The sequence below is a fragment of the Etheostoma spectabile genome, chromosome 3 (assembly GCF_008692095.1).
Source record: "Etheostoma spectabile isolate EspeVRDwgs_2016 chromosome 3, UIUC_Espe_1.0, whole genome shotgun sequence".
Classification (NCBI taxonomy): domain Eukaryota; kingdom Metazoa; phylum Chordata; class Actinopteri; order Perciformes; family Percidae; genus Etheostoma; species Etheostoma spectabile.
Genome location: NC_045735.1, coordinates 26572293 through 26598335, shown reverse-complemented (window position 1 = coordinate 26598335; position 26043 = coordinate 26572293). Strand labels below are relative to the sequence as shown.

The 26043-nt window shown below is 41.0% G+C and overlaps 3 protein-coding genes across 12 annotated transcripts in view; 1 reads left to right on the top strand and 2 right to left on the bottom strand.

The window, feature by feature from the left end:
• cep57 (centrosomal protein 57) overlaps window positions 1-5581 on the top strand; it is a 6094-nt gene extending 513 nt beyond the window's left edge. The window contains exons 2-11 of one of the 2 annotated variants that reach the window (XM_032510405.1): window positions 179-365; window positions 696-896; window positions 983-1104; window positions 1282-1410; window positions 2482-2559; window positions 2687-2782; window positions 3098-3178; window positions 3289-3518; window positions 4636-4780; window positions 4861-5581. In XM_032510405.1, the coding sequence (XP_032366296.1) occupies window positions 179-365; window positions 696-896; window positions 983-1104; window positions 1282-1410; window positions 2482-2559; window positions 2687-2782; window positions 3098-3178; window positions 3289-3518; window positions 4636-4780; window positions 4861-5034 (1443 nt within the window). In that variant the 3' untranslated portion in view covers window positions 5035-5581. Of the gene's footprint in view, window positions 1-178; window positions 366-695; window positions 897-982; window positions 1105-1281; window positions 1411-2481; window positions 2560-2686; window positions 2783-3097; window positions 3182-3288; window positions 3519-4635; window positions 4781-4860 lie in introns of both variants that reach the window. The other variant, XM_032510397.1, reaches the window with a different exon arrangement.
• A 1009-nt stretch (window positions 5582-6590) lies between these two features.
• Window positions 6591-22981, bottom strand: LOC116675628 (uncharacterized). Its single transcript, XM_032507289.1, has 4 exons — window positions 22971-22981; window positions 10570-14845; window positions 9240-9462; window positions 6591-9035 (listed from the first exon to the last, which is right to left on the bottom strand). The coding sequence occupies exons 2-4, from the start codon at window positions 10895-10897 to the stop codon at window positions 8906-8908; spliced, it is 681 nt and encodes a 226-aa protein (XP_032363180.1). The 5' UTR covers window positions 10898-14845; window positions 22971-22981; the 3' UTR covers window positions 6591-8905.
• dock10 (dedicator of cytokinesis 10) overlaps window positions 14877-26043 on the bottom strand; it is a 64976-nt gene continuing 53809 nt past the window's right edge. For 3 of the 9 annotated variants that reach the window (XM_032507280.1, XM_032507274.1, XM_032507281.1), the window contains exons 39-58: window positions 24217-24318; window positions 23566-23678; window positions 23362-23477; window positions 22608-22745; window positions 22329-22511; window positions 22126-22236; window positions 21783-21998; window positions 21619-21676; window positions 20811-20912; window positions 20134-20240; window positions 19809-19931; window positions 19614-19727; window positions 18744-18749; window positions 18051-18197; window positions 17702-17912; window positions 17425-17615; window positions 16786-16886; window positions 15418-15556; window positions 15156-15228; window positions 14877-14979 (exon numbers count right to left, since the gene is read on the bottom strand). In XM_032507280.1, coding sequence (XP_032363171.1) covers window positions 14921-14979; window positions 15156-15228; window positions 15418-15556; window positions 16786-16886; window positions 17425-17615; window positions 17702-17912; window positions 18051-18197; window positions 18744-18749; window positions 19614-19727; window positions 19809-19931; window positions 20134-20240; window positions 20811-20912; window positions 21619-21676; window positions 21783-21998; window positions 22126-22236; window positions 22329-22511; window positions 22608-22745; window positions 23362-23477; window positions 23566-23678; window positions 24217-24318 — 2410 coding nt within the window. In that variant the 3' untranslated portion in view covers window positions 14877-14920. The remainder of the gene's footprint in view (window positions 14980-15155; window positions 15229-15417; window positions 15557-16785; window positions 16887-17424; window positions 17616-17701; window positions 17913-18050; window positions 18198-18743; window positions 18750-19613; window positions 19728-19808; window positions 19932-20133; window positions 20241-20810; window positions 20913-21618; window positions 21677-21782; window positions 21999-22125; window positions 22237-22328; window positions 22512-22607; window positions 22746-23361; window positions 23478-23565; window positions 23679-24216; window positions 24319-26043) is intronic. The other 6 variants (XM_032507282.1, XM_032507278.1, XM_032507284.1 and 3 more) reach the window with 6 other exon arrangements.

Sequence of the window (26043 nt, the reverse complement as noted above, 5' to 3'; positions counted from 1 at the left end):
TGGGATTTAGAGGTTTTAGTCCATTTACTTCTACTTCATTTGCTGATTGCTCATGATGAAATGGCTAATACTATCACTGCAAAATCCCCATTTTCATAGATTGGAAATATGTAGTAGATATACAATATTTGCCATAAATTGTGGATGCTGTTGAACATTTAGCCCCTTTTCTCTGTAGGATCTCTGTCCACCTCCAGCACCCAGTGGAGTAGTATCTGACGGCCTGTCACTCCCATCTTATAGAGAGTATCCTGCTCACCGTCCCTTCATTAACACACTACTGCAACACACACCCCAAACACGCACACGTCTGTCGTGTCGACCTCCATCACCCAGCAAGGCATTCCCAGAGACCAGCAGTGCAGGTGACTTTAATTTGTGCATCTGTGTGTGTGTTGTTTTCCCTCTACAAAGTTTCCATTCAGGTATTGTGGTGTTTAAGAGCTCCATGGTTACAGCATGTGCAACATGATGCCGCACTACTTGAATGTCTCAGTTTCACTGACATCTATTCATTATTTCACATTATCCTCCCTCTCTTCCATACCCTCCTATTCTTCCATCCAGACCTAAAAATCATATCTTATTACACCACGACTTTAATCATGTCCTAAATGTTTATTATATCCCCATATGCATCACATTCTTACATCAAATCTCTCTTACACACAATCCACGTGTCTGTGCGTGTGTAGAGATCTTATCTGCCTTGAGGAACCTCCAGGAGAAGATCAAGAGGCTGGAGTTGGAGAAAGGACATGCAGAGCACAGTCTGCACACTCTGGGGGAAAATGCATCACACACACATCTGCAGCGGGATCAAGTCACACAGAGACTCTTAAAGGATCACACAGACACCAAAAGAGAGATAAGTGGCCAGTCCAACTGCAATCAAGGTGGATGTATGAATAAGATTTTATAAAGCATTTATGTTTTCTCTTACTCCTCATAACTTATGGTGTCTCGTTGTTCTTCTCGACAGTGTTGATCACCCACCTGGCTGCTGCAGAGTCTCGCTGTGTGAAGCTGGAGCGCCAGCTGGATCACATGAGGAGGATGTTGCGCAATGCCAAGGCAGACAGGACCAGCCTGCTCCAACAGCAGGTCAGCCCAGTGTTCCACAGTGTCATAGGCTGTGATAGAAGACTCTTCCCTTCAAAATTAATAAGGAAAATGTAAAGAAAAAAATAGTCATGCCTAATGCAATGTTTTCTAGTTATAGCTTTCATGTGTGGGTAAGTATATTTGTAGAGCTGCATTAATTGTTCTCTACGTTTTCAGGTTGCCATGGAGACAGCTAAGTTAGCTAATCAACAATCTGACAAAGCGTCTGAGCATGCCCAGTTGGAGAAGCTGGAGCGACTGGAGCAGGAGTATTTTAGGCTGACTCGCACACAAAACAACGCTGAGGTACACACAGTGACATACAGTTAGAGTTGTTACTGTTGGCTCAAAATTGTTCATTTCTATGCAGATCAAATTACGCTAATTCCTCAAGAACAAACAAAACATTGATTAGTGAAGCTTGGTCCCATGGCTGAATGACATACCGCTTCCAGACATCTAGGGCTGAGGTTCCCAAAATAAGGGATGAAGAAAACAAAATAAAAGAAAGTTATTTGACCTAAAATTATTATATAAAAAAAAAAAAAAAATGAAGTCCTTTAAACACTTTTACCTCCTCAGGTCAAAATTGGAGGTAGAAAAGACACTCTTTTGTTAAAGGTCCAGTGTCTAACGTGTTTAGTTTATTATCAAAATCTGTGTTGCTCGTTTACAAACTTGTTCTTTTTCATTAATATTTACCACCACCATCAATTCTAAGTATTCCTATTGCCTTGGAATTTAACATTTTCACCTGCATGAACTGGGGGAGACGCTCCATATTCATGCACCATCCTCAAATACGTTAGCCCGTTAGGGACATACAGGACATACTGCTCTGTCTTTCACGTTTTCGCTGTCACATGATAAACTCACAGGTGCTAATGCTGCTAATGGGTATCGTCGCTTCCCGGCAAGTTTGAAGAAGTAAACATGGAGGACCAAACTTATTCAAAATCCAAATTTTAAGAACAGGAGTCTTTTTCTTCACCCAGAAAAAGAAAAAGGATTTTGAAAAGAGCAAAAGACCGACTTTTTGAAGCGTGAAGGCTACCTAGCTGTATAGAGTTGGTTGTAATATATGATCTCAAAGAAAGATTGGGGAAATTCTTACACATTGGACCTTTTTAAACTGCTAAAAATTGAGTAGATATTGATTATTTCAAAAGAATCACAAACCGAATCCTGAAGGTTGAAAACCAGTGATCGAGCTCTGGTTCCTCAGACCAGTTCAGAAGTCTCAAATCCTACACTCTGATTTAAACTTATTTATATTATAATTTCACGGTATGTTCTTCATTAACCAGAATTTTGCTGAAAAGATTTATTCTCTTACTGTTATTATTACCACAATAATGACGTGTCTGAATATGTCAGATGAAGATTCGGGAGCTGGAGATGAAACTACAGGAGGAGGAGCACCAGAGAAAACTGGTCCAGGATAAGGCCAATCAGGTAACTTGGCTTTGCATTTGTCTTGAGCTACCATAACCACTATTTATGTACTGTACGCTTTATGCTAAATATAAATTTAGAAATTTCCACACACTCACTTGGACATCATTTTGTGTGTGTTCCTCAGCTACAGACAGGTTTGGAGACCAATAGAATATTGCTGCAGTCCGTGTCACCTTGTCTGTCCAGCAGACAGTCCAAAGAGAAGAAGTCCAATTCAAAGGTAAAGAACTTCCCAGGTTTTTACTTCTTTTTCTGAACGTTACTTGTCCTCTGTATACAATAGTAAATGTTTGAAGAAATTGTCAAAAAAAATCAATGCACAATCCATTTTTTCTGCTCTCAAAAAAATACCCAATGTTTCATCTTGGTGTCATTAAAAAATGTATTTTTTGGATGTTGGTTAGAAGAACTAGTCAGTTAAATATTGATTGTAAATGATCAAAAACAATCCTTAGTTGCAGGCCTACTTCATACTCACAAAAGGGCATTTTTCCTGTGGATCTTCGTTTTGTTTATGTGGATTTTTGCTTTCCAGAAATCTTCACCACAGCAGTCGTCCTACACAGAGCCACATTATAGGCTGAGCCTCAGAGATGTACCTTTTGTTGCTGGAACGGTAGTATGAGAACATATGCACTTGTGGTTTTAGCTTTGGAATAAAGTGGTATTTAGTTTTAATGCTGCACTTACACAATCTCTTTTTCTCATCTCCTACCTGACTTTCAGTCGGTAGGCTGCAGCCACTCAGTCAGAGCCAACGTCCAGTCAGTTTTGTCTCTCCTGAAGCGACACCAGCCACACCTCTGCAACAGCCGCGTCCTCTCTAACACCGCAAACAGCTATGAGACGGGTAGTCTCAGGCATTCAGACAGCTCCTCCTCTTCCTCGTCCGCTAGCGGGCAGGAGTTATCAGAGCTGCTGCAAGCACTACAGGAGGAGCTGCGACTCATGAGCTTGTGAGTATATAAAGCTTTATTGTAGACACAGGTCCATATTACCCTTATACAGTATAAAAAGGAGATTCAAACATACAAAATAATTCCATATGTCCAGTGTCCAATGTCCATGACATTCCAATGTCGTCTTAATCTAGAAGTGTATCTATAACAGCTTTTCAGAGGACTGACTAGAGCTTGACTTATATGGTTTTCTGACTTGTCCAAACGACACATAAAACTAAACATCAGTTGTCTTAAGATCAGTTGTCTCTAGTGGACACAAACAGCTGCCTGGCACTATGCCACCTAGGGACACCAAGAAGCAGCCTCATTGCATCATTGGATGCTACCTTGAGCCTCTGCATGCTCTTTGGCTTATAATTCGACCACAGTTGAGCAGTACGTAGCGTTGTTAAGTAGGTTCTAAACAAAGAGCACTTCAGAGTCAGAGCACATAGAAATCCTCTTTATAAACAGTAAAAGCAGTTGGAAAAGTTGATTTCCTGTCCTCATCGCTTCAAATTATCGTTATGTGGCTTTTCTTAGCGTTATACTTTATGTCATAATCAAGGCCATACTGAGAACACACCTTCAGCATCTGCTGCAGCCCAGCACTATATGGACAGAGCAGGACCAGATCGTCTGCATACATAAGATGAATAACAGTAGCGTTGCCCACAAGACAGCCATTTTTTAACCTATTTACCTGATTGGATAATTCATCAATATAAACATTAAATAAAATAGGAGACAAAATACCTCCTTGCCGCACTCCACTACACATAACACAGAATGGAGCAGATACAACATTCTCCCATTTAACCGAAAACGTTTGATGGCCATACCAAAACACTAGCATTCTCACTAAAAATTTAGGGGTACCTCTATTCAGCAATTTTACAAACTATCATTCATGATTAATTCCATCAAATGCCTTTGAAGCATTAAATGAAACATAGGAATGCAGATGAATTCAGACCTGTGGACCCAATCTCTTTAAGAGCACAGATGCACAGGTCAGGTCCATTTTTTTTTTTAAACCAAAAACTGATTGTCAGAAGTATGGTCTTATGAGTTCTATAAGGAATAAATAGCTGAGAATAGTGTAAAAGTTTATTCTCTGTTTGTGTTGCAGGGAGCAGGACGAGTTGATGAGGCAGGAGGAGGCCAGTGTTTCTGACCAGGAAAGAAAAGAAGTTCAGAGGGAGCAGGAGAGGCTGCTGCTCAAAATGGAAAGGAAAGGAGAGCAGATCAGTAAGCTCTACAAACACAAAACACAGGTAGGTTTTCACACAGAAAGATTTCAGTTCACACAAAACCAAATTTCAAAAGTGTTTTCCTTTTACTTGTCTCCTACTAGATCAAGAAGTTAAGAAAGGAAGCTGATTCCAGGCGCAACAGTGGGAATGAGGTGCGAGTCAGTACCACAGTGTCCACTAGAGGTCGCTCTAAAGTTAGACCAGGAGAGAGGAGCAAGAGGAACCTGAGGCTGCTGAGGGACATGAGGGCTCTGCAGACCTCATTACGGACCTGAAACTCACCAGTATATGAACACAGCACATTAGCTTAAACGTTTTGGTGCTATCAACCTACCATTATTTCACTATCGACACAGGCCCTGACTGTTTTTATTGTAACTGTATTCAAAACATTGTAACATCTAAAAAGATCAACCAGACCTAAGCATCTTGGCTCAAACGTCTCCCTGGATCAGTTTGTTTGATTTACTTGATTTTTAAGTCCTTTACCAGCAGAGGGCATGGCATTCATAATTCCATTTTAACTATTATATAATTGAAAATCCATTGAGTGCTGGAAAATATATTTAGAATGTGTTATTTTATGTAGTTTTTGGGCATGGAAACATATTTTACAATAATGGACAACCTGGACATAAACAAATCTCAGAATAAGTAAGCCAAAATCCCGGGTTGCTTGATTCCAGATTCTCACATTTCATAAATATTGATAAATTGGATGCAACAGCAATTGGTACCCTGAAGAAACTGTAGTGATGAAATATTTGAATGCAATTGAATGTTGTGCTGAAGGACCTAAAAGTACACTGTACTCTATTTAGTCAAAATAACTGAACTCCCTTGATTGGTCATATTGTAGACTTTCAGTGTGTTTGTATTTGCACACGTGTTGTGTGTTATGATCTGAATATTTAGTAATTATTTCTACAAATATCTTTGGGAGGATTTAGTTATTTTTTGACAATTATGCAAAACCTATTTTTGATTGAAAACATTTCTCTAAGCAATAAAGTATGTTTGCACATGACTACAGTACTGTTATTTGGTTATTTTGGATTTGTTAGGTGACAAATGCGTGTGTGCGTGCGTGTGTGAGTGTGTGTGTGTCCCCATAGATGCTGGTTCTATGGACCGCTGTTACTGTATAACCAGAATAAGTTTATAATAAGTTTATAGAGACCTTTTAAACAAATTATCAGCAATTTTTATTTAGCTTTATACAGTCAAGCAAACTAATTTATTAAATTGAATTAATATTAGCAAACACTAAAATAATAGACTTCATAATTCATTCAGATTTTATGTTACTTTTTTATGAATTATAAATGTGAAGCACAGCTTGTTTTAAAACTATTTTGTGACATTATTTATAAATCCTTAAAAACATGCAAGGTCTTGTTTTTTGAAAAAAAGACCATGCAACACACACTGTATACGACTTAGTATTTGAAAGCTTCCCTTTATATGGATCTATTTGTTAGCAACAATATGGATTTAATAACACCTCGCTGGTAGTTAAAACGTTTGGCGAGGGGACGTGGGTCAAACTCAGGTAAAGGACATTTTCTGTACATATTTAATAAGATTTGTTACAATACTTAAGTCCCTGCTGATTACTTTGTGCAGCCGATAATAAATACATCACTTTCACATTTCAACAGTTTTCATCTTTATTATCATAACCACAGAAAAAATAAATCCACTCTTCCCAAAATCAGGGATGAAGCTGGAGTCCAGGATACTTTCCTGCCATATGAAGTATATAAAGATGAAATCACCATGCAGTTATTAGCAGAAACATGTAAGCTCCTGGGTAAATAAATTACCATGTGTTGATGTTTTGTTTTAATATTGAAAATTAGCAAACTTGGTCATTTTTTAAATAAATAACTCAATTCTCAATTTGCTTGTCATATTTTTTCTTGCTTTGGTAGTTTGTTGTTGGCAGGCGTGAAGCCAGAGTTTGTCTTAAGGCAGTTTGGAGAATATTTCTGATGTCCACATTTCCTAGGATTTTGGAATATAAAAGCTTTGTTATCCAGAAGCAAGGAGAGAACAAGGTGAGGGGGAAGGGCAGAATGATCACTTTCTTTCTTGAAAGGAACATGGGAGTCAGCGAGCAGCAGATAATGGGTCTCTCAGACCTGGATACTGGGATGGACAGCCAAATGAACTACAAGTCTCCACAGGACAGGTCTGTTTGATGTCTGGCACGTTCCTCTAATTCAACATCTAGTGATTTAGTCTGTGTCCTTTAAATTTGGGAATAAGGACTTTAAATTGTCAAACTGTTTCCTTTTTAATGCCCTGCTGCTGTCTTCATCAGCTTTACATCAATCTCTTTCCCTCTTTCACTCACTTTGTTCCTCTGTCTTAGCTTTTCAGAGGCAGAGTAAGGATGGCCTTTGCTTGATTCCCATGAAATATGGAGACAGCCTGAGTGAACCCCCAAGTCTTCCCATATGTGTGAACCCCAGATCTGCCCAGCCATCAAGCTCCGGGACTCAGAGAGCTACGGAACCTGCACACTGATGATCAGAGGATGGAGATCAAGACCGGTTAAAAGAGGGCTGAATTTGGCCAAACAGAAGTAAATTCAAATATGGATGGCTTACAGAGTGACAGCCTTGTGGACACGGAGGAACAGCTGATTACCAGTGAATTGGAAACCAACAACCAAGGCACACACACTCACACCAAGTTCTGTGTGGTCCTGGGAGCTGTAAATTACTTGCGGAACAGCTACATGACTATATATGATTCATCAGCCAAAGTGCTATTGAACACCAGCCATTGCCAACAAAGCTTTGGTGTAAATGTTATCATTCTCACTATGAAGCCATTACATCAGCTAGATAGATTCTCTGCATTGATCCTTGTTTCCCTTGAGTAAATGTGTGATGCTATGGATGTAGCAGATCAAATATTACATTAAAGTTGACAGTAAATGCTTTGCTTGTAGCCCGTGTATCTGTCTGGCATACTAAATAATAAATGCATTTTCTCTGTCAGTGATTGACTCTCCATCAATCCTATCGGCACAGAAGGTAAAAACATTTAGTTCATGACTTCTCATTTTCAAACCAGCAAAACCTGCAGTATATCCAACTAGAGGTAAACTGCACTAATTGTAAAAAGTAGTATTTTTAAGTTAATTTTAAGTAGACTGTGTCCTGTCCAGTTAAATGTGTTTGCACAACACAAAATGATGGTGTATATCCGTTCTTATACGTCAATACTCAAATATATTTATTTTGAGATTTAATGGTTACAATAAATGAGCTTCTTAAACTTTGCCAAAAATAATTCATAACACTGCATATATCACATGTAATAGCTTATAATGACTGTTAAAGGGGCCTTACTTAAATTTTTTATATTTGGGCACCCAGATAGCTCAGTTGGTAGAGCGGGTGCCCATATATAGAGGTTTACTCCTCGACGCAGCGGGCCGGGGTTCGAGTCCGGCTTGCGGCCCTTTGCTGCATGTCACTCCCCCTTTCTCTCCCCTTTCATATCTTAATCTGTCCTGTCAATTAAAGGCCTAAAATGCCCAAAAAATAATCTTTAAAAAATATATATATATATTTATATTAATATGCCAAACACTGGTACATTTACAGGGAGCATTCCATTCACGAAGGCTGACACTACAGTGTGTGATGTGTACTGTACACACTCTTTAGGAACACATAGAAACGCACATGTGGCCCCTTGACTACCCACTTTAGTTTACATGGTGAAAAGAAACAAAGATGATTAACTATTGAGTCGGATATTGCTCACGAGGCTTGAGTTAGTGACCACAACTACACTTAAAAGGGCCGTCACCTGCAGGTGTGTGTCCTTCTCTGAAACAACACCCCAGGTTGGGAGAGGAGTCCAGACATCTGATCCTCGCTGCAGAGGGCCCCGTGTCACTGTTAACCGGGCCTGGGTTGCGATGGCCGGATGAAAACAACACCGGTAACCAGATTCTTCTGTTTGTGTGGTCAGGTGTGATAAAATCGGTCCGCTGGCTCACTCATTAAGAGCCCAATCAACACGGACCTAAATGAAGAGGCTAACCTGTTTTGAGGCTTGGTTCATGTGTGCATTTTTGTCTCATCACGGCCACATCCTAAATCTTTAAAAGTGCCGCTTCTCTCAGGATTCTGTTTCTGTGATGGAAGCCAGCTCAGTGACTTTAGGCTCCTCCTGGTGTTTGGTCAGAGCTGGCCGGTTGGTGTAGATATCATCCACAGGTAGAAGGAATGTGACAGTTTTTACCTTGGCCCTGAAAGGTCAAAGAAAACACAGTTTTGTGACTACAAAGCCGCATCGTAGAAAAAGTAGTATGTAGAGAGACGACATAGCTTTAAATACATTAAAACTGATCCGTAATGGGAAAAACATTAAAAAACCTCCAACGTAAACCATATTGTATACAAGAATTTTGTTTTAAAGTGGCATTTTTGGAATGAAAAGCACATGTCTGTACCTGTTTTTGTGTACATATTCTTGCAGGGAGTGCCTGTTGGTAACTTGTCCTACTTCTCCTCTGACTGAGTTACCAAAGATGCCATTCTCGTGCTGGATCTCTTCCTGTAATCTTCTCCATCCAGACTCACTCGGCTGTGCCCTGTCAGTCCTTCCCTCTGTCATGGTCACACCAGACAATTTGGAGCTTATGGAGTACCTTCGTACAGTCATGACACTGTTCTCTGTGAAATAAAATGAACATGGTGTATTGGAATGGATTCATTTCTACAATGCAGAGATAGCTATGGAAAGAAAAAACTAGGGACATTTTCTCATATTCAAACGTCATGTCATCTTTCTCCGCCAATTTAAAATTGTAATACATTGCCATGTCTTACAATAAACACAGTTTTACTTGTACTTTCCTCCCATGTTGTTGCTGTAAATAGAAGGTGCATTCATGTTTAAATGTTTCCGTAAGAAGCAATTGAGTTGCATTGTGGGATGATGAATGTGAGCATTGCTTCTTTTAATCTACGGTGAGATTTCCAACATAATAAAAGTGTGATGTGGAATCGTCATTCATTGGTGTAGTGGCAATCTGTCCACAAATAATGCCACTGGGTGAAATCTGAAGCCCTTTCCAACTCTTGCTGGTGCAAATAATGAAGTCCGCCACCGTCGCACATTTAATCCTTTATTGTAGACATTTTAAGATAAAAGCACGTACAAAAAGACCGACTTGAATGATTAAAAGCCAAGAACGACAAGATCTAAAAACATTACTCTCACACAGCTGAGATTGAAAAACTGTGTGGCTTCCCGGATCCAGATTCCCCATCTAACTCACCTGTGATTCCCTTTATTACCTCTAATTAACACCCACAAACAGGTGCGCAGGTGACGTAACAGACAACCATTCACGCAGACCTACCGCACACACGCCCACTACACACATACCAAACATATATAGCCAAATTGGCCATTACAATTGGTTTTAACAGTGCTGTGGTACATTTTAAAATTAATGATGATGTCACTTTTTTTTTTCTTTTTATAACAATTATTTTACTTTACAATTCAGACATTAGTGCTATTGTACGGAAGAGGATTAGGGCCACTGTGGAAAAAATTATGTGAGTTCTGACATTAATCTCAGAATTCTAAAAATAAAGTCAGAATTCTGAGAATAAAGTCAGAATTCTGAGAATAAAGTCAGAACTCGCATACATTTTGCACCAGTGGCCCTAATCCTCTTCCGTACTATTGGGGTGTGGCGTAGGATGTCTATGGCACTGTTCTGATAATATTGTATACTTTAAAGGGAACCACTGTGCAGTAACTCTTACCTTTATGTGGTCTCTCCAGGACTGGCAAAGACGCATTTCGCCTCAGGGTTACATACGGGTTTTCCTCCATTCCCGCCCGCTGCTCTGTTGCTGAAAACACCGGGCTGGCCTCTCCACGCATGGCCTTAAATGAACGATGACCGTCGTCTCCCCGCAGCTCTCGGTTCTCCGCCTCCAGCTTCTTGATTTCGTCGCGCATCTCCAGGATGACGTGCGCCAGGCTGCGGCTGCTCGCCATGGCGCTGCTGCTGCGCTGCCAGTACCACGGCTTCCCAAAAACCGGCGGCTCGTGCAGGAGAAGCTCCCCGTGCTGTTGGGGTTTTAACATGCTGCTCCCAAAAAAAGTTGTTGTGGTCCTCCCGCTGTGTGCCTCAATCTCAGTCCAGATCTTGTTCTGGGGAGATTATGTCGCCTTTCACCACTTATACAGCTGAAAGGGCTCCGGTGATCAGCCAGCGGCACACCACGGATGTTTTATTAATCAGCCCCGGCGTCCAGTTACAGGAAAACCAAGCAGGGGTCGGAAATGAGATGTGCACAGCACTAGAGCTTGAATGGCGGGAGACCTACTAAACATACAGAATCTCTGGAATAGCTCAAGTTTATGACAACTTCTTGGTCCTACAGCATGTGTAGCAACTTCATGTTTTAGCCCAAGAGAAGATGGGGAGGATCAGATTTGTTTTAGTGCTTTTTGGCACCTCGCTCTTCCTCTTGTAATGCCCATGTCTCTGTTGGGATTACAAGATCCTCCCTCTAAAATATTAATTACATCTGTCAGCAAAGATAAATCTAGGCAAGAAACTGAGAAAGTATCAGAATTTTCTTCTGTTCTGATAGTGATGTGTAAGATAATTTGCATAAGAAAAGAAAGATCAAATTGATCAAAAATACATTATTAGACTGGATTTGTGTCTTTTAAATGCACAATTGGGAATTAATGCACAAAGATGTTTCTTTCATTTTACTTAGAAGAAATGGATGAGACATGTGGGAGGGTTGGCCTCTAATTTAAGCTTACTAAACATGTGGTCTTCAGTCTCATAAATATGCATTGATAAACAATAAGAGGAGGAATCACTGCAACAGACCTCAAACACAGTCAGACCGCACACAAAGAAAAAGAAATACAGATAATTACACTCATTGGGGCCTCCACACATCTAGAACTATGGGCAAGTGCTGCAGGGGAGCTCATGTGGCCACAGGTTCTAACCCATTATAAATAGACCAGACAGTCTCTAAGCACCTGACTCCAGCATAGAAAGAAGTACACATACTTTAAAATAATATAAAAAAAGTTTTGGCTACCAGGTATAAAGCATTTTGTTGTCTGTGACCTAGACTGAATGTTGCTGGCTCAGAGCAACCTGACCCCACCAGAGTCTAGGCCACTGGGAGGGAGACAGGCCGGTCTGCAGCGGAGAGAAACCCAATCGGCCCCTCTTTCTGGTTCACAAAATAGGCTGCAGAGAGGGAGGGAGGTGAGAGAGATGAGACAGAGGAGAGGAGAAATGCCGATCGGCTCGAAGGAAAGGAGTTTGTGAAGAAGAGGCAGGAGGTCAGTGAAACTCAATCTGCTGCACCTCAGGTGTGCGACCACAAAGCGCGAGTAAAGAGACAGACGTATGAATGTGTCAGCCGTCTTGTCAGGCAGAGACAAAAACAGACAAGTGAGAGAGATGGAGGACCGCATGCTGTCTTTTAGCACCAGCTGTATGTTCAGGTGCTTTTCATGCACAGTGCACCAACCTTAGCAGGCTTAACCTTAGCATGCTTAGCATCAATAAATAAACAACCACTCTGCTGCTCTCTCTCTATGGTCAGTAATTATACCACTATTGGAAAAAAGTGATACCAGATCCCATGGAAAACTGCTCAATGTCAGTCATTTCCTTTCAATAAAACCTCATATATCACAATAACACGTTGCTTTACCTTGGACCCACTGATGTTACCCTGTGCAGTTACAGAAAGGCAAACAGACCATGAACAGCAATATTGCTGACAAAGCTCCAACACAAAACTACACCAAGGGTCATTTTAGTATTGTTATGGAGCCGTTGTTCTTCCCCATCCTGTGTTCTCTCTTTAAGTAGTTAAGGGTAATGAAAAGCACAGACAATTCAAACATTTTCTCCCTGCTATCAATTAAAACTAAATCATTCTCTTTACTCATTCCTATTTCCAGATGGTGTCCCAACACACTGGTAAAATAGTATGTTTGGGATGTCAATTATGGTTAAAGTGAAATACAGAGTTGACAATGAGCATGTGAAGCACAAATGAAAAAACAACTCCAGGGTAAACACAATGGAGACAGTCTGAAAGTTGATAGACCAAAACAACACACAGGCACATAGCAGGGATGGTGAGAGGCTCCATGGCTCTGTCAGATCAAATGCAAGCTGCTGAGATTTGGATTCATTTTGGCCACTGACTTTGTTCTAACCCCTCTGACTTTGAAAAAGAAATCAATGATCCAAAACACAAAAGTGTTGCCTGTGGAGTCTGTCCATTTATTTAGAGCAGGATTACTGAACGGCACCAGTAGTTTAGTACATTTGATTTGAACCTACAAGCCAATGTGCCACACATTTCTAGGTGTAAACATAGCAGCGCGGGCCCTGTGACGATCGACGGAGATGACATGACAGGTTGACCTAAATGTATTTCTTGTGGTCAAAAACAACCCTCATCTCTTTTATCTGGATGATTTGATGAAGCAGAGCCTTTTCATCTTTGGCATGTAAAAGCAGACAATACAAATACAACTCAAGAATAAGGATATGAAAGTTGAAGATGTACTGTAGTTTCACGCATGACAAATGGTGGTTCAACCTCTACTAAGCGGTTGTCTGATTATTAAGTCTACATTACTGTGTCTGTTCAAATTGGAAACAATATCGTTGGTATTAAGTGATGATGGATTTCAAAAATGTATACAGCCGCTGCCTATTATCTTGTGCACCATGGACCAAGGCAAAAATGTAGATTTTCTTCTTTGTTTCAGTTAGCTCACTACACATTTCTATTGCACACATTTCAATCTATTGTGCAGGTCAAGGACCTCACAATTATCTATAATTAGCTGTCTTCTGCTCTCAGGCTCATTCAATAGACAGGATATGAGGGGCTGCTGCGCACAGCTGCACAATTTAATTTTAGAAAGCTATGTTATCCCATTCAAACCTTGATTAATGTGATCAACATACAGAGGAATATGAGCAGTACAGTGAGAGGAAGAGTGATCTGCTAAGGTGCAATAGAAGACACGTGAATGTTACATCACTGACAGGACATCAGGACAGTGGATGAAGTGGAAAATGACTGAAGTATAAGCATACATTTTGGACATTAACCAAATTTTATTTAAATGTTATACATAAAACTTTAGTTTTTGTTCCTTTTTTAAATTCAGCTAAACAAATATTTATATATTGTATATTTTATAAAAAAAAAAGAAACATGTCAAACGTTTTAAATATTAATATTTCTTATTTACAATTCAAAACAGTACAGGAAATAATAACAATAACAATGCAATTTCAATCATAAAAATGTTACAAAACAGTTTTTTTTTGTTTCCATTTCGAAATCGGCAAGCTGATATTTCCAGAACGTTAGCGAGGATACAAAGTAGCAATGTGGAGCTGCTCTACATTCAAACAGGAACTGGAGGTGCGTTCAACCCTTCAGATGCTTCGCTAAAAAACTTGTAATCCAATTTTTTTTTTCACATTAGTCATCTTAGGAGATCTCTTGAGATAGTTTGAAGTACGATGATAATCCACAGAAAAAGGGTAAAAACTGTCATCAAAACGCACCAGAGAGCTATTTTACATGTATGGTTGATCGCACCTCGAGCTCGGTAAGGTCACTGTTCTCTAAATAGGAACTGGGTTGTGGAGAGAAGGCGCATGTTGTGGGGTTGTGTGTGCGAACATATGAACTGTGTGTATTTCTTGTGTCTTGTCATGAGTGTGTCTGTCAGTATATAAGCTGAAGAATCAGTTGGCAGGGCGGGGGAATCCATACGACACATGGATCGAGTCTGTAAAACCAAAACAAACCGTAGCTAACAGTCCAGCAGCCTGGCCTCTACTGTAGATAGTCAACGTTGAACGACAGAACTACAGACTATCACGACCACAGTCTACACACTTCTTCCCTTATTTTCTCTACAATCACCATCAGTCACAGTTCCACTAGCCTGCTGCTCCTCGCAGCAGGAAACAATTACAGTCAGAAACAAGCGAATAAGCCTCTTTTGAGGCTCAAACTGGCCCTCCGAAGCCATTTATGGCGAGGTAACAAAATGTCTTCCCTGGCCAAAGGATTTCTTGCGAGTCTATTGGCCATTTAGTAGGCGCTGTGCCGTTCCGTTCCTGGTTGTCTTGTGTGAGGAATCTGCACGAAAGCAAGAATAAAGAAGCTTGCATTGGAACAGGAAAATTCAGAAGGAGGTTTAGCAGTTTGGCTCTTGGATAGACTGGCTGTGAGATATGGGGGAAAGATAAAATGGGGTAAGCAAGTAGCAAGGTGACAAGATGTCTTTTATGAGGGAATTGGATGACATGACCTACCGGTCTTAGAAAGAGTGGACAGAGAGCTGTTAGAGAGAGAGGAGGTGTTGGCAGCAAGAACACTTTTTTGTAGCTGTAATGACAGGAAAAGTTGGAAAAGAAGTAGAGGAGACCATGAAGTAAAAACAGAGGCTGATCCACATGAAAATGCATCCATAAAATAATGTATAGAAAGAGATGATGCTCATAATGCCATGCAAATGAGCAAGAAAACAAACAACAACGTCTGGACATTCATTGGTCATTGCACAGTGAGTGAGACCTGTTCATTCATGATGCCAGACAGCTCAGTCAACATGTCCCGGTAGTGCGCTCTCATCTCCTCCTGGTACTCCAGCTGGTCTTCCTTGATGAGACGCTCATTCACATCCAAAGCCTGACCGCAGGCTTCTGCAAACTGCCTGCAGGGCGCCAACCAAGTTCGACTGATTACTTATCATGTCATTGAACCTGACCTTTAATGATCTATATCAGGATTGTTTTTTCAAGAGGTAACACTGTCAAAAACTATCAGGATCTAACAAATTATTAACAATGAACAAACCTAAACAGTTTTCATTCTAGTAATGTTAGGCCTTTAATTAACAGGGCAGCTGAAGACAAGGACGGGGAGAGAGAGGAGGAATGACATGGCTTGGAATTGAACGCTGCGGTAAGGACTGAAACTTTGTACATGAGGCACACGCTCAACACGGTGAGCTGCCTGGACTCCCCATAAACAGGTTTGCAGGCTGATTTTTACTCTTTAAGGGTTTACACTATAAAAGAGATTGATGCATAAATCCTAATGTTTAATATAGGACCAGAAATCAAATAGGAACTGCCCTTTATGGCGGTTTTCCTTCACTTTAATCCACGTGTATTTGACATTTGAAATTTGCGTTACTGTCAGATTGGCGTTTGGGCTAGGGAATATATCAATATTATATTAATATTGTGATATGAGACTAGATATCGTCTTAGATCTTGGATATTGTAACATTGTGATATGACATAAGTGTTGTCTTTTCCTGGTTTTAAAGGCTGCATTAAAGCAAAGGGATGTCCTTTTCTGAACATACCAGACTGTTCCAGCTGTTCTATTATATGCGTTTTCCCCAATTAGACATTATGTCCACATTACTCATGAGTATTTATCTAAAATCTATGTGTGAACATATTTTGTGAAAGCACTAATTGTCTACCCTAGAATATTGCAGCAATATTGATACTGAGGTATTTGGTCGAGAAAATGGTGATATCTGATTTTCTCCCTATCACCCGGCCATGCAGGACAGTCTTTCCGATATTTGTGCACTATTTACTTTTTTAATTTTGTATGTATTCTTAATCTAAATTTATTTTGTTGAAATTTTCCTGGTTGATTTTTTTATTGATTTGTATTCACATTTTGTAGCATTTAAATAGAAATGCTGCTGTTTCAATAAATGAATCTTAGAAACTACAGATGTGTTAAACTGCATTTCCCATGTGCAAGTAAATGTCATATATTACACTTGTTTTGGTCTTATTATAAGGTTGTGTTTATAGACACTCATATAGAATGTAAAATAACATAATTCTAACCTTCATGCAAAATACATACCTACTGCAAAAAGCTAGGAACAAAATCCACAACACTTAATCCTACCTGAAGATCTCCTTGAGCAGTTTGACCTGGTTGTCTGGGTATTTCTTGGCATTCTTCTCCTCTAAAAATGCCCTGGCATAGGCCATGGGCCCAGCATTCACCTGGAAAAGGGTTTAGTCAGGTTAGACAAAACAAAGCACCCATATGTCCCCCAAAAACCAAGTCTGGCTATCACCAGATCAAGCCAAGATCAATAAATTTGAGATTGAGTATTGGTCTGGGGAGTCTGCTCTGTATTTTCTCTGCACAAGAGGCGTGACCAACGGGCATAGTTCAAATGACTCTGTACGCTATTGGACAGTCCTCCAACCAATCAGACAAACGACCTGGGTGATGTAGAAGCGACAGCAGCATCAACGGGTTGCTGCGCTTGGGTGGCGTTTGGTGTCCGCTATGTTGGGTGTAAAGGTAAACAAGAAGCTGCTTGGTCGGCTCTCTATCGTTATTGTGTTAAACCTGCCAATAGTGCGGCAGGTAGATAAGCCAGTTTGTGATTGGTTCCCTCAAAATTGTGAACTGAAGCAGGAGAATTAAACGTGCAGGTTTTCAGACCGAGCTACAGGGCGAAATCAAATCGCTGGCAGAGAGGGTGGGGTTTACCCAGTCTACCAAAAACCTGTACTTTGGAAGAATCCCTACCTTGACACTGACGCTGCCCTGCAGTTTCAGCTGCAGCCGGATCATGTCCACCTCCTCCATGTTGCAGAGCTGGTTGAGCTCAGAGACTTTACGTGACATCTCATCGATTGCGACCTCAATCGGGTTCATCTCTGTGCTCTGCTGCTCCACCACCTGGATACGCTTCTTCAGGTAGGGGAAGCTGGAACTCGCTGAAGAGAGAGAAATAAAAACCTTTAGGTCAGACCAACTCTACATTATAGTTTCCTGTCAGGCAAAGCTGTACACAAATACTTACTGGTCAATATGGTGCGTCTCTTGCACTGCTCCTCCACGTCTCCATGTTTCTTCCCTGACAGAGTGAACGGAGTCTCAAACACAAAGCGCTTGATGTTGTGATGTCTCTCAAAATCTGTCCTCTTTTCCTGTTGTTCTTTCTCGTCAAAGTAGGGCACCACGTAGGTCACCTGAATGTAGGCAAACTTGGGGTCCAGGTCTTTTGGATTTACCTGTATTTAAAAAAAGTTCTATGAAGTTATACTGTATGCCCACACATTCCTCTATAACTTGCAAAAATAACAGCTAGGAAAATCATTCAGTTTGAATGTCTTAGAAGTAACTTAAACAGGCCAAATTCTGTCACCTACCTTATTGGAGTCCTGGATCATCTTGACATTATCGGCTCCAAACTTGTCTGAGTAGAGTTTGAGTAATCTCTGGGAGATTTCCGACAGCCCTGTCAGCTTCGGCTCTTTGTAGATGAACTCTTTGCTCTCCTCCTCCTCAAAGAAACCCTGCCAGAACAGACACACACGTGCACACGCTAATTAGCAAAGCCAAGAGGCTTGTTACATGTATGTGTGGGTGTTTTGTGTGTATGCAATGCAAGTTTAATATTTAGATGTTGTTTTTGTTGTCACAACAAGCTGTAAACGCGTCAGTGTGGTTTTATGTTGCCCCCTAGTGGTTTCTTGAGTCACTGGTTGTACACAAAGGCCGTAACACGTGTTAGAACAACTCAGCCCTACCAAGGTGTCAGTGTTAAGTTCTGGATGGGAGAGTTCAGAGGATATATTTCAAGCAGCATTGGAGGCAAATGTCAAAGGTGATTGAGGTTATCTTCCATTCCACTGTGACTGTTTGACACCAGCTCTCCTTAATGTTTAGGGGGGAAACAACTTCATCATTGGAGATTATAGGAAGTAAAATGGACCACAGCAAGCTTGACACAAACCCTTCCAAGGGTAAGAGCAGCCGATGTTAATAGTGGAAGAAGGGGAAGAGAGGTAAAAGTGGTTAGCACTGAGGAAAATGGAAAAGTAAAGACATCCAAAACTTACCGCAATCTTGATATAGAATTTTTTTTTTTTTTTTTAAAGGAAGAAAAAAGCAGACAGAAAAAATTAAGGACACTGACTCAGATTTTTAAAAAAAAGAAAAGAAATCTTGTCATCTTTTCATCTCCATGCCTCACTGACAAGACGTTGCATTTCTCTCCTCCTTTTCTTCAAATGTGAGATGATTACATATTCTCACTCGGATTTTTAAACTTCACTTGAGCGCTCCGGAGGCCCAACATGGAAATATTATCCGCTCATGAACCAAATAGGAAACTGTGTCAAGGATCCCGGTTCTTAAAAAACAAGCCCAAACTACACACTTACCTTTTCCCAGATAAAGCCAGGGATTGACAGATAATCCACCTCTTATATTAAATATGTGTTTACCATTTTTAATGAATAAGTTCACCCATATAACAAGAAAACTATTTCCCCAATTTATCTCTGATGGCACCTAGATTTGTGAATTGTTTCTTTTTCTTTTTTTTTTACAGTGGCATTGAGATCTTTACCACTAAGATTTCTTCCATCTTGGTTTTAACACACTCAAAGCATTGAAAAATTACATTGGAAAAACTAAACAGCAAAGTTTATTTTCTCTTTCTTGCAGAAACAGTGTCCTATTTTATGCAAAGTTGCATCGTAAATGAAAAGAAGTGTTTCCATTTAGCCCCCCCCCCCAAAAAAAAACCAAAAGAAAAACCATTGCTTAATTGTATGGTAAAGACATTGGGGACCAAATTCTGTAAGCCAAGTCTGTCGGCGATAGAGATTAAATTACTGCTGTTATGCTGTGGCAGAAGCAACTTGTGTGTGTACAAATGTGGCTCTATAAGTGTGTGCTGTGTGCAGTAATGAAGTGTGGCTCACCTGTCCATAGAAAGCTACGCGGTAGTAGCGACCGAAGAGCCGCTTCTCTGAATTCACCACCTCAGTCACCTTCAGGTAGGAGCGATGGATGTCATAGTACAGCTCTGACAGCCTCTGTAGGCACACACAAACACACATGTCAGGTTAAACATAGCTCAATATGCACGCACACACAGTGGAAGGGTTAACAGTTACCTTAAAATCCCTTCTCTTTTCAAAGACGGCAATCACAGGTTTGTTGATGTCAGCGATGAGCTCGTATCTTTCTGACTTCCACAGGTAGTCCACACACAGCTCCAGCTGCTCTACCAACGTGTCCTACACAGTACAGAAGGACACTTGTTAGAGAGAAAGACTGCAACCAAGTCGCAATTATCGCAATTCCAACAGGGCATTCAACTAAACAGGGTTCACCTCAAATTTGCAAAAATGGTTATGATCATGAAATACTACTTTTGGTCATTTGTGAAGTTAAAGGTGTTGTTCACCAAACTGTTTAGCATTAAAGGCTATCACTGACCTCAGTATAGGGCGTGTCTTGTGTACCAGTGTCTTCCTTCATGGCACCCTCCTCCTTGACATTAGGGCTGATGCACATAAACGCTGCCCAACCCATAGAGAACGACGCTGGGGTTTCAAACAAGTGAAAGTGACATCAAGGCAGGTTAGCGAGTAAAAAGATATCAACTTACCCTACAGATATGTTCAGCTTGTTAACATCCAGAAACACAAACATACTTGTACACAAATACAAGATGTATTACAGTTTCACAGCATTTGTCATAAGTCGTACCATTTTTGCAGACTACATTAAAAACGTCAAAAGTGAGCGTGCTTCATCTCAAACCTCAGTGACACTGAAGATCTTATCCAGTGAGACGTGAGTGAACAGTTCAGGTCAAACAGTGACAATATTAAGTGATAACCTGACACAATTCTATATCATTGAGGCAAGAACAGTGTGCATCAAAACATTTAACAGCAGTGTAGTAGTCACTATTTGAACTGGCACCTAACAACCTAATGTCCCTTCAATCCAAACCATGTCCACCTGTTGATATCAACACCTTCCACCCAGTTCCAAGGGGCCTAAAAATGTCAGTGTATACCCACTCCCTCCCACACTCCCTTGTCTCTCCATCCTTATTTTCTGCTCCCAACCCCACCACCCAGCAGGCCCCAGGCGCACACACTCACTGTCTTGATCTCGGGAGGAAGTTAGTAAGGAGCTACAGTTAAAGACAGGGCTTTCTTCAGGGGACACAGTGGACATCCTGGCCTTGTCAGCTCTCCAGTAGCCTGTTTGGTAGGAGGGGATGAGGAGGACGAGGTTTATAAAGTCCACTTGCTTTTGCCTTTTATGCTAAAGGACAAGCTCACAAATCAGTTGTGCGGCTGGCATGCTATGCAAGATATCACACAGGCTTGGTGCGTAAAGTGCATGTGAAAAGATGTCTGACTCGTACAGCAAGAGATGGACACATGCTGTAGTCTAAATGAGGAAGCACATGTAAGAACAAATATATATTTGCAGATAGAGGAACATGCAAGACAGCAAGATGCGTAGACATCAGTCTCTATTTCTACTAGCCGTGAATGGAAATGGTGCTTGGATGCAAAAGCCGGTTCTATATGACTAGTTGGCAGCATGGGAATGCAACTTCATTCCCCATGAGAACCCTAATTCATTAATTTCCACCACACAAAGACACACTAAAGTCACAAGCGCGCACTTTCAGGCATACACATCAACCCCCATGACGAGACGGAGGACTGATGCCTGAAAGTTCCAGTAATTTGCAGAGAGTTGCGATGACCATGTTAGCAGAGAGAAAGAGAGGTTTGCTGATTGACAGAAGATGGCTGTGATCGGAGGTTCAGGTTAGAAGTCTTTGTCTGCAAAGATGCGCACACTAGCAGCAATTTCAAGTATTTGAGCATACGTAAACACACGCAAACCATGCTGCAAAACGTCAAGTCACAGCAGCAGCAAGTGTGCACTAACCTCTCCTCTTCAGTGATTCAGCGATCAGGGCTGAGATGTGGATGTAGCACATGGCAGCCTGATGGGAAAGTCAGACACATCACCATTACATTTAATTCACACAAAAAAAGCACTTTGTGAAGTTTCTGCAGTAGGAGCACCCTGAAAAGTAGAACATTTATAACCTCTGAGAGATCGCCGTTGCGGACGTGAACCTTGGCCATGCTCTCCAGCCAGGTGCACCGAAGCTCGGGGGTGCTGGCGTAGGAGTTGGCTAGACTATACTGAAGATCCACCAGCATCTCTGGATCCTTCTCATGCTCCTTCATTTGGGCTGTGGCCATCAGAACCGTCCGGATCCGTTTGGTCAGGTCCTTTACCTCAGCAGGGAACGGAGTGTTCTGCAGAAAAAAAGTGTTAAATAAATTCAATAAACTTCTTTTTGAAGAATAAAGTAGAATGAAATACCCCTTATAAATGATAATCAATGCTAATAAAGCTGTGATATAGTCCTAGAACCTGTGATACCTTGAGTGGTGCATCTCCGTTGGCAAAATTGTTGATGATAGCCAGGGACTGCTGAAATCTCGAGCCTCCAATGCCAGCATCTGCTATCAACTGGCTCACTGCCTTGATGACCTGATGTTGACAAAGGAGTATGGAGTGAGTCAATGTCCTGCTGAAACCGTTCACAAAACAGAAATACTAAAATTGTATTTGGTCTCACTGACCTGCAGATGTGAGCGGACTATTGACTTGCCCTTGGTAAACTCAAAGTTTTTTCTCATGAAAAAATACAGCAGGGCAGCTGCCTCCGTCTGGGTGGAGCTGGAACGATGGTTACAGCACTTGAGGATCTCATAGCACAGACAGCCACACAGGTCTGCCTTACCCTGGAAGAATGCATTGGGGAACTACATGTACAGAAAGAGATGAAGATGAAACCACACAAAAAAAACTGATTGGAATCTTCACTTAGATGTTGTATGTTTACATGAAGCATGAAGGACCTTTTGTACAAAGAGCCTGAGTCCAGCAAAGATATGCCGTAGAGTGGTGGTTGATTGGTTGATCTGGAAGAAGAGCAAGTAGGTGTCCAGCACCTTCTTCATAAGTGCATTTTGTCCTTCATCCAGCAACAGCTGCTTCTGTATAGAAGGATAAACAAATTTTACTATCAAAGTTTCAACGGGCAACTTTTCTTCCCAACCGAGAAGTTTCACACTAACTGAAAGGTTTGATTCTTCTAGCCACCAGGTGGCAGTAGAGTAGCATTGGTTTGGCTTTAGAAGACACATGAAATGTATGTGCATGATTTTTTTTGCAGATGTCCACATCTACAAAAAAAAACATTTGGACAAAAAGGTTTGTACAAAAAAAATGTGTGCTGTTCATTATTATGAGTGTGTAGATGTTAGAATTATTTCTGTTATGTATCAAAAAATATGATTTGAAAAAAAGAGTAGAGCCAGAGGAATATGATGGTGTCATATACAACCTTTAAATGGTGCAAAAGCCACACATTTAAATAGATTTTTACTCATTGACATTGAGTTCAAAAACTGTGCCCAGATTAAACATTATAATATTATTGATATATTGTCCAATGAAATCCAAAGGCTCATACAATACATGTTGTAAATACAGCACATAACATAAATTTAAATATATTCCCCTTAACACAAGAAGAAAAATAGATGCCACACAGTAACTGTGTAGTGTGAAACATAGTTTCAGGTTGTAAACTATGAAAGGACCACAGACCTTGTGATGGTGAACAAAGAGCTCCAGTACATCCAGCACAGTGAGGGCCACCTCAGTGGACATGTTTGCTTCGATATCTGTAGGACTCAGGGTGTCTCCGTCTTGAATATTCCCATCTGAAAACAGATAAACATGACTCACATGCATCTCAGTGACCCTATATTCATTTCAATCAAAATTGGTGTGCGTGCGTGCGTGTGTTACCTGTCTCCATCATGTGCAGCAGCTTTGGGTTGGTTAGAGCATTCTTGCCCCTGATGATGGGCATGGTTTGGGAGCGAGCATGCCGGTGACCTTCCCCTCCAGATGATGCCATCCTGGAGGCAACAGCAGGGATCAGCAGTTGGTTCAATCCCATTACGTTTTTATCTAAAATACTGCAATAAATGTACTACTAAACCGTAGGTCCAACCATCTCTGGAGATTTTGAACATTTCAGAAGATAGAGGCAAAAATAAATGGCATCTATTTTTCCAAGGACATGCTGTTATTGGGAGTCTATTAACACATGGTAGTAAAGACAGTGAGACTGGCAAATCACACAAAACACTGCAGGTATGAGGAGGGGCATGCTCAGAACAGAGTTACAGTCTATAACATGGAAACACACGGTGGTCACATCAATGGTGATTATACACAGGACGAGAATGTATTCATCTAAATCCAAGTGTTATTGAAGGTTGTACCTGTATTCAAGCAGCCTGGAGTTTCTTGCTATAAAGGTTACTATTTACATTTTAAGCCAGATCTCACAGACATCATTAGCATTGAGAACCATTTCAGTAACCAAAGACTCTTAACAGAGTTTAACTCTGTCATCGTGGCTGAGGTGTTTTCCTGGTGGAGGGTGATTACCATTGTGGGAAGAGGCTTGAGGTGTGGGAGGGGTGGTTAGAGCCCTTCAGGGTGCCATTGGCCTGGGTGGACTGGGCCAGCTTTACTGCCGCTGCTAGCTTCCTGTTCACGAGCCAATCACATCAAAGCTAAAATTAGTTTGTTTAGTGGAGACCATCATTGTTTAATGTCCATCATTAGTCAGTTATATTAACCGTGTTGCATGCTAATAGTTGAGCATGACGGCAATCAATAGAAAATTAACCTCATTGTGCATATGTTAACACTTCGCAAGACAGCACTATTTTTGCACTTTTGTGACCTTGTTGCATATTTACAGCAACTAGGTCATATTGTATTCCTGTAGGCTAAACAAAATGCTAAAAGCATACTGGATCTCCAATTTGACCTTGGCATGATGTGAGCGGCTAAAGTCAGAGAGAAAAATCAAACAACTCATATAGAGAGGGAGCTCAGCCAGATGGAAAGGTTAGTGGCAATGCAGATTCAATGGTTTTAGTTTGCCATTAGTATAATGTTGTGTAAATGCTGTATCAACTCTTGAGAGAGTTAGTGGGGAGTAGAGGCTCGAGGTCAGCATTAACAGTGGACAGCGAGGAGATTAGGATGTATAGATGGGATTACAACCAAAAGACAGTTAAGCTGCGGCACAAATCAGCTCAGTAACCGACAGATGTATACAACAGAACATAATATAGTCTCATGATGCCAACGGCCAATCTACAAAAAGCACATGGTGCCTTAGTAAGCCAAAAGAAAGAGGACACAACTACTGTGTAAGCCAATCAACACAGAGCTCATTAAGCAGCAGGTGGAGTCCAGCCAATCATGAAGCAGGGTGTGGAGACAGAGGGCTACAAAGTTGACATGCAACATCAATAAGGCACATGTGTTACAGAATGTCAAAAAAATATACAGCACCAGCATGATACAGAAAGGGGTACTTGAGCAACAGAACATCAATAAATGTGCATTCACACTGACAATCCATTACCAGCTGCAGCATGCACACAGGGGGGGCATGAGGCATGCACTGTGGTGGAGACTACAACAACAAGGTCGAACATGGAGAAAACATACAATTCAGTTTTCAATGAATTCATCAATTTAGCTTAATTCTAAAATACGGCTCAAGTTAAGACAGTGAGGCCCCTTGCAACAACACAGACAGAAACATGATAAGTCAGAAGAATGTTAATGTTACTTAAAGGCCCTGACATGTTTTTTCAATCAACTTCTTATGAGTGTTGGAACTATACAAGAACACAAAATTTTCAACCACATTTTGAACAGTTTGGGTTATTTTATATTGTAGGTTTCTGTGTTTTTTTTTTGTTTCAGCAGGAGCTTCAATGATTGTTGTCAGATAACTGGGCTGGCTGGCTGGCTGACTGCCCTTCTTGCTTGCTTGCTGGCTGGCTACACACTGCTAGTGTAATTTATGTCTCCTGAACTTCAATGGGTGCCCACACTGACTCAGAAAAAGAGCTAACAGAGAGAGACACTGAGATAGACACAGGCGTAAGACTGTGAATCCCCCATGGCCTGGTATTACAGACGAATGTTAAGTAGCTAGCAGCCCCAGACGGGCTCAACTGAGTCTGAGAGCGTTGGCTAGGCTTCCAGCTATCTTTATTTTGTGAATTCCTTCATACACAGTAAAGCAGTATGTTCTCCCAGCCTTTTGTTGGCTTACATCTCAGTATCTTATTGCTGCAAGGAAAAAGAGAGCTAATTTAATTAGCTGGGAGGAACCAGAAGATGGAGGAGTCTACCGGTGCCAATGGCTAAGCTCCAGAAAGAGCGCGCACACACACACACACACAC